The sequence below is a fragment of the Bidens hawaiensis genome, unplaced genomic scaffold, assembly GCF_021521415.1.
Source record: "Bidens hawaiensis isolate Kalapana, Puna unplaced genomic scaffold, B.hawaiensis_p1.1 tig00026220_1, whole genome shotgun sequence".
Lineage (NCBI taxonomy): Eukaryota > Viridiplantae > Streptophyta > Magnoliopsida > Asterales > Asteraceae > Bidens > Bidens hawaiensis.
The window spans coordinates 179,153-187,133 of record NW_027505066.1 but is presented as its reverse complement, the minus strand read 5'-3'; the positions used below and the strand labels follow the sequence as shown (position 1 = coordinate 187,133).

The 7,981-nt window shown below is 37.1% G+C and overlaps 1 protein-coding gene and 1 non-coding gene across 3 annotated transcripts; one reads left to right on the top strand and one right to left on the bottom strand.

Moving 5' to 3' along the window:
* Positions 1 to 302: 302 nt before the first annotated feature.
* Positions 303 to 4,622, top strand: LOC143610415 (auxin response factor 8-like). Of its 2 annotated transcripts, none has more exons than XM_077084903.1 (13): positions 303 to 354; positions 579 to 691; positions 781 to 879; positions 982 to 1,038; positions 1,131 to 1,286; positions 1,359 to 1,443; positions 1,531 to 1,621; positions 1,704 to 1,868; positions 1,970 to 2,092; positions 2,173 to 2,396; positions 2,486 to 3,468; positions 4,072 to 4,262; positions 4,357 to 4,622. In XM_077084903.1, exons 1-13 carry the CDS (start codon positions 312 to 314, stop codon positions 4,526 to 4,528), a joined length of 2,502 nt encoding a protein of 833 aa, XP_076941018.1. In that variant the 5' UTR covers positions 303 to 311; the 3' UTR covers positions 4,529 to 4,622. The 2 variants fall into 2 exon arrangements, with proteins under 2 accessions (XP_076941018.1, XP_076941017.1); XM_077084902.1 differs by having other exon boundaries at positions 311 to 354; positions 2,173 to 2,378.
* Positions 4,623 to 5,443: 821 nt separating this feature from the next.
* Positions 5,444 to 5,515, bottom strand: TRNAH-GUG (transfer RNA histidin (anticodon GUG)). Its single transcript has one exon. It is a non-coding gene; the product is annotated as a tRNA-His (tRNA).
* Positions 5,516 to 7,981: the final 2,466 nt, after the last annotated feature.

The following is a 7,981-nucleotide window of genomic DNA, read 5'->3' as shown; positions in this document are numbered from 1 at the left end:
CTGTATTTTATTATTATCACCTCTATTGTTATTGCCTTTAAACCTTGCTTCCGTTTTCGGTTTCCATGGCCGCGATCCTTTGGTATGCTGAGCTCGGTTAGGGTTTTGTTTCGTACTGGTGGTTAACTGATTGAGGATAATGCATGTCAATTTCACTGGCTGTGGAGTGCAGCAATTTGGGGAATTAGGGTTTGGGGTGGGGGTTTTGATGCTATTATATTATTACTGAGGTTCCATAAGATACTTACATAAGATAAGTCAAGGATTGATATATATATATATATATATATATATATATAATATAATATAATATGAAGCTTTCAACATCAGGCTTGGGTCAACAGCCTCCTGAAGGTATCTCACTCACCTTCAAATCTTTCTTGTTGATTTATCCTTTTTATAATCTGACTTTACATGTGTTTTGTTTGTTTGTCTGTCTGCTTTTCAATTATTCTTCTTGCTTGTATCTATTGTATTGTGTTGTATATTTGTATTGTATCTACTTGTTACAACATTCTTTTATGTTATTTATTTGCTGAATCTTGAATTTGATGATCTTGTGTTTGCTATGATGAAAGAGGAAAAGAAATGTTTGAATTCAGAGCTGTGGCATGCCTGTGCTGGCCCCCTCGTTTCCCTACCCATTGTCGGTAGCCGAGTTGTTTATTTCCCTCAGGGCCATAGTGAGCAGGTTATTGATTTGTCATTAATATTTACAGTTGGATATATCATAGTATTTACAATAAGTATTAAGTGATTTGAAATGAAATTGGAAGCCAGGTTGCTGCCACTACTAATAAAGAAGTGGATGCTCACATACCTAATTACCCGAGTTTGCCTCCTCAATTAATCTGCCAACTTCATAATGTCACAATGCATGTAAGAGCTGGTCATACTTCTTGTTTTTTTACTTTGTATAATAATAATATAATTATATAATTTAGAACTTATAATTATGATTTCCTAATTCTGTAATATCAGGCGGATGTTGAAACGGATGAGGTTTATGCACAAATGACTTTGCAGCCATTGACCCCTGTAATGTTCTTGACTTGTTAATGTCTTAATGCAGATGTTTATATTGTTAATTGAATTTGTATTAATTTTTTCTTATGTAATTCATTTTTTAGCAAGAACAAAAAGATACATTTCTCCCTGTTGAGCTCGGTACTCCAAGCAGGCAACCGACTAACTACTTTTGCAAGACGTTAACCGCCAGCGATACGAGCACGCACGGAGGCTTCTCGGTTCCGCGTCGTGCAGCAGAAAAAGTCTTCCCTCCACTGGTAAAATTGCCTTTCTACCCTTCCGGTTTTCTTGATAGAAACCAAAGATTACACTCTGTTTCTGTTTTATAGGATTTCTCTCAGCAGCCACCCGCTCAGGAACTTATTGCACGCGACCTTCATGATGTTGAATGGAAGTTCCGACATATTTTTCGCGGTGGGTAATTTCGTCATTTCCATCATTTTAGCTAATTTTATAAGTGCAAAATATTAACATCGCATTACATGATTTGTTCTTTAACAGGGCAGCCCAAGCGTCATCTTCTTACAACGGGATGGAGTGTGTTCGTTAGTGCAAAGAGACTTGTTGCAGGCGATTCCGTGCTTTTTATATGGTATTTATTTGATAAATGCAATAATTGTATGAATTATCACGGATGTATGTTACATAATTTGTTTATGTTGAATAACATTAAGGAATGAAAAGAATCAACTTCTTTTGGGGATCCGTCACGCGACCCGCCCACAAACTGTGATGCCATCATCGGTTCTATCAAGCGATAGCATGCACATCGGTCTTCTTGCTGCTGCGGCTCACGCAGCTGCTACAAATAGCTGTTTCACAATATTCTATAATCCAAGGTGACAAATAGATATTTAAAGAAATTTATTGATCATTATATTATTTATCATTTGTTATTGTTATATCGGATGTTTCTTTAACAACACCTATTTGTATACAGGGCGAGTCCGTGTGAATTTGTTATCCCATTATCAAAATATGTCAAAGCTGTGTATCACACTCGGGTTTCTGTTGGGATGAGATTCCGGATGCTTTTTGAAACCGAAGAATCAAGTGTCCGAAGGTAGTAATAACAAGTGTTGTCATTGTTATTGCTAGTGTAGTATACGATAATAATCTTGTAAATGTTGTGTTATCGTCTAGGTACATGGGTACAATAACTGGTATCGGTGACTTGGATCCCGTTCGTTGGCCTAATTCTCATTGGCGATCTGTTAAGGTTGGTTGGGATGAATCGACAGCTGGCGAGAGACATCCACGTGTCTCATTGTGGGAAATTGAACCGTTAACAACTTTTCCCATGTATCCGTCTTTATTTCCACTTAGACTAAAACGCCCTTGGTATCCCGGTGCCTCATCTTTTCAAGGTATCAAATATAGAATCATTACATTTTAGTTGCAATTAACTGGGAATTAAAGTATCTTACGGTCGTTTTATATTATTATTGTTACACAGACAGCAGGGATGATGCGGTTAACGGGATGACATGGATGAGAGGCGAGACAGGGGAACCAGGACTTCATTCCTTAAACTTTCAATCTGTTGGCATGTTTCCTTGGATGCAACAGAGAGTGGACCCCACTTTCCTTCAAAATAACCTTAATCAACAATATCAAGCTGCATTAGCTTTACAGAATATAGGAACCGGAGATGCTTTAAAACAGCAATTAATGCAGTTTCAACTGCAGCAACAGCAACCGGTTCAATACCCTCAACAACATTCAGTTTCGAGCACATCAAACCCGCTTTTCCAACAATCTCAACAACCGATTCAGCAGCTAATTCCACAGCAATTCATGCATAGTCAAACCCAAATTCCACAAGTCAACAGTCAACCCGAGGAACAACAGCAAGTCAACAATCAGCAACAGCAAGTCAACAGTCAACAGCCGCCGAATTTGTTTCCCGAGTCGTACCTAATCCAACATGACCAGCAGCTTCAAACGAGGCCACAATCGAGTGTCCCACCACACTCGTTTCAAAAAACCGATTTCATGGACCCGAGTGCTAAATTCACTTCCACTATTGCCCCTTCCTCCATGCAAAATATGTTGGGTTCGTTAACCTCTGAAGGAAGTAGTAACCTTCTAAGTTTCTCGAGAACCGAACACCAACCTAATGAGCAATCATGGGTGTCACGGTTCACCCAAACACAGCCCAATGTGTCCACCGGTTCACCATCAGCTTTACCATACCCTAAAAAACCCACCGGTGTGGACCCGGAAACTTTGAGTTTAGATCCACCAAACCCGGGCTTGTTTGGTGGGTCAAATATCGACTCAACCGGGCTTTTACTTCCAACTACTGTCTCACCAGAAACCGACTTAACCACCAACATACAGAACACTTCTTACTTTGGCTACATGCAAGACTCATCTGAGTTATTGAACCATACTGGGCAAATTGACCCACCGAACCCTAACCGTACATTTGTCAAGGTGCAACAACTGGAAGCAACAATTAGAGAATTGCACAAATGGTCTATGTGGTTTGAGCATATTGCAAGTCTGGTCCCCCGATTTTAAAATTGCAAACTTAGACCAAACATTTGTGAGCGGGGTTGCATTTTTGATACCACCGTTAAAAATCTCAACTAATTTTTAACATAAAAATAATGTCACGTGCCATTCTTGTGAGGGCAGTTGCGTCCTCTCACATTTGGTATCTTAATAAATTACCCTTTTAAACCCTAACTCCTAACGCCGACTTCATCTCCTTGGATTATGTACTGAAACTCCAATTTTGCTATGATCTAAGGTGATGACGTCGGCGTTAGAAGGATCTTAGTTTAAAAGTAATTTATTAGGGTTCCCAATCTGAGAAGACACAATTGCCATCGATGAATGGCACACGACATCATTTCTCCGAATGATGGGAATTAAACGTGCAACGCTCTCACTAATGTCTGGACTAAGTTTGTATTTTTTAAATATGGAGACCAAACTTGCTATAGGCTCAAAGTACATGGACCATTTGCATATTTTTCTTCAGTAATCATATTATTATTTTTAGAGGGTGTAGTAACAAGTTTGTGGGTGCAGGTTTACAAATCAGGTTCGGTTGGGCGGTCATTAGACATCACCCGGTTCAACAGCTACCCGGAGCTGAAAGAAGAATTGGGTCAGATGTTTAATATTGAAGGGTTGCTTGAAGACCCTCAAAGATCAGGCTGGCAGCTTGTATTCGTCGACCGGGAGAATGATGTACTTCTTCTCGGAGACGGACCGTGGGAGTAAGTAAAATTAATTACCAATTTATCCTACATCATTACTTGTTTACTTAATATTAAAAGAATGCTTAAAACTTGTGTTATAAACTGTGTTCAGGGCATTTGTAAATAGTGTCTGGTATATCAAGATACTTTCTCCTGAAGATGTGCAAAAACTCGGGAAGCAAGAGTTGGAAAGCTTTAGTCAAAACTCAGGTGAAAGAATTGGGAACGATGGTAGGGACCACTTATTGGGGCTTCATCCATCAATGGGTTCACTTGATTTTTGAGAATAATCAACCAGAATTCTATTTGTGGGTCCCTTTTTTATTATTGTCGTTGCTTTTGGTCGGTTTGAACCGATCTTTATGTTGTGCTACTTTGTATGGTATACGAGTCGTCTATGGTAACGTTTAGTTGTATTGTGGTAATTTGTTTAGTAAATGTTAGACAAGATTGATGAAAACTTTAGAACATATTTGGATTTTGCATCCCACTTTTGTGAATTGTTCTATTTGTAGCTGATGACATTTTATGCTTGGGTGCTCTAGATTCTGGCTAACCTTTACTTCATGGTTATGTTCTTTTGCACATGTGGTGTTTATGGTCCATAATGTTAAGGATTTGAATGTCAATCCAAACTTTATTCTTCTTCAAGAGATTCTCTTTTGGAGTAGAATGTCTACATTCTTTATATCTTCGTTAGATCTGCAGGTAAAAGCCTATAGTGGCTGAAATGATTCCCAAAATATTGTTGCTTTGTGTTGTGTCAGCCTGTTAGAGGTGTAAACAAGTTAAAGCCTGAGGGTGACTTGTTTTGCTTAATAGAGCATGAGCTTGGCTCGTTTTGGGCACTAAATTGAAAGTTCGGGCTCTGTTTATTATTTATTCGTTATCAATTTATTATGTTTATATGAATATTATTTTATCCAAGTATTTATATAACTGTTTTCATCTAAACGCTAGGTTGATATAGACTTGTTGGCCTTAGTTTTATAAACTATCTCTGCTCAATTCAATCTTTTAACTAGTCTATATTGAGCAGGTAAGATACCTAGCTTTCTGGTTTATGCAAAATTGATTGCGGTTGAGCAATTCACAAATTACGTAGCTTTTCCTTTTTGTTTCTGCTAAAAAAAGGGGTTATTTCAGTTTTTCATAAAAAATACAATCTCATTTCTTTGTCAAACATAAAGGGAAAAAAATGTGGCTGCTGGGATTCGAGCCCAGGTCTCCACGGCCACAACGTGGAATTCTTACCACTAAACTACAGCCACATATGCGTTATATTTTAAACCATAATACTTATAACATTTGTTCTGAAAAAGTTTGGTTCCTTGTTTTTGTAGATCTCGGTTATACACACTGGTTATTGCATCAGACCATGCAATGTGCCAATAATTCCGGTCACTTTCAGAATATACATTTATGCAACCGGAGCCACAACAATCGAAACCTCAGAAAATATGTCAAGATTTGGATTCTGTGAATAAAAGTGTTGATATGTTTGGCCCATAAAAGACCTTTTCTATGTGTCATCAAGCCCATCTAATAACAGTTTTTGTTTTTGAGTATTAACTAATGTTTAGAAAACGATCATCCAGAATGTAATTTATATATTTTTCTCGTAGCTTTAATTTTTGAAATATTTTTCTACCATAAAAAATCTCTAACTGTACATAGGTCTTTTATTTTATTTTTTTAATTATTTTTTTTGCGTTTAGTGTTATTAGATTTCTCATTAAATTAAAAATGATTACAATAAGGTAGCAGACAAACGGACAACAAGCTGCGTCCCACCCCCTTTTGAATAGCAAAGTCAATCCTACTAAAAACGAAGATTTAGGACTTAGGAGCCGAACAAGTACCATGCAGGACACACTATTCAATTTGAGTTTGTTTCACTTAAGTTTTTTTGTTTGATCATTCAATTTGATACGTATAACTTATTCTATGGTCAGGGTGACGGGGGTGGTGGTGGTCTGGCAACCGTGAGGGAAAAACCACGTAATATGAAAGATGGTAGTGATTGAGCATTTTAGATAAACTAAAACAAATTCAGCGTAGTAGTTTATACTTCACATAAAACAAAAATAACAACAAAAATGGCGCTACCGATATATAGAAAAGACAAAATAATAACATAAGTGTTTGTGCGTAAGATATTGACATAAATAAATAATGAAATATGAGATATTTTTAAATTTAAACAAAACTCAAAGAAAATTGTGTTTTTAGATGACATATGGATGTGAATCCTCTTAGGACACATACTTGGGTCCGGCGGTATCTACACTTGCTTATTTAGACTTACTTTCACAGTGATCCGTATGTTTATTATACATTATTTTTTCTAACAGTGAATTTCTTAATACATTATTCACAAATCATTTTGAATTACTTCTATGCTTGTGTGGTATAAATTTATGACCCACATGGTCAATATGTGTTTGTTTATAAAAGGAATAGTTATTTTAAAATTATCCATGACACTCATTTACGTATATGTAATTAGCTGAGTGTAAAAATCGGATCAAGACATTATTAGTTAACTAAAAGACAATCTGGCAATACATGATACTACATAACCCCTAATTATGTTGAACTCATATGTAACCCCTAATTATGTCTTCGAATGGAACAAGTTGGTCCCAAAAAAGGTGGGCTTTGTGGCGTGGTGGGTGGTCCTAGGTCAGTTGCCAACTTTCGACGCTTTGACAAAAAGGAATATCCCTGTTAATTTGTGAAGAGATAGAGGAGTCAGTTGAACATGTGTTTGTGTCGTGCGGCCTTGCACAATCTATGTGGAGTTTGGTTTCGCAATGGTGTAAATACCCTTCTTCTTACTTTTTAGCTTTCGGTGTTGGGAAAAACGACCACCTAGTCACAAACGGTAAACAAAAATTGCAGAATTAACTTCGTTTGGCTAAACTTTTTCCCGACCCGAATGCACCAATGAGGATGCAAACAAATAGGGTAATATAAAAGTAACAAGAGACAAAAATTTTAGCGTGGAAAACCTCTCAAGGCGAGAGTAAAAACTACGGGACTCTAGAGCCGCTTCAAATCCACTATCACCAATAATGAGCAATACAAAAGTCTTCTCTAGGTAAAACTAGAGGCATACACAAATCATCATATACTTGTTACAAACAATCTTCAAGTATATGGAACCAAATACAAAAGAGTAAACGAGTAAGAGGTATCACCACGAGAGAATAAATCGATCTCTGGAACGTCTCTTGTCTTCACCAAAACACCAAAATCTTGGAGCACCCTTTCTTCTCTTCTCCTGCTTACGGGTAAAGAGGAATTCTCTTTTTGTTGTTTCTATTGTAGGCTGAACGAATCAATCACCACAAAGGGAAAAAACCCTTTTTAACCTTTTGTGTATTTCTTGTTCCACACGACAAGCCCACACAAAAGAATCAAAATCCAAATTTAAGGGTCATGGCCCAAATCCAAAAAGCCCATACGGTTTGTTTAAAAAAAACATGAAACAAAATGTATATATTTTTTTTCTTTTCTTTTGTTACTAAATATAATAATAATAGTAATAACCCATGTAGGATAATATTTGTTAGGCTTTCTCATAGGCAAAAAACACCCCAACAAATCTCTCCCTTTTTGTCTATGAGAAAGAACTCACTATCCGGCGAGCGAGCAGCATATCTTGAGTTTCTCCCTTGCCAAAGCTTTGGTCAACATATCGGAACAATTATCATCGGTGTGAACTTTATCAA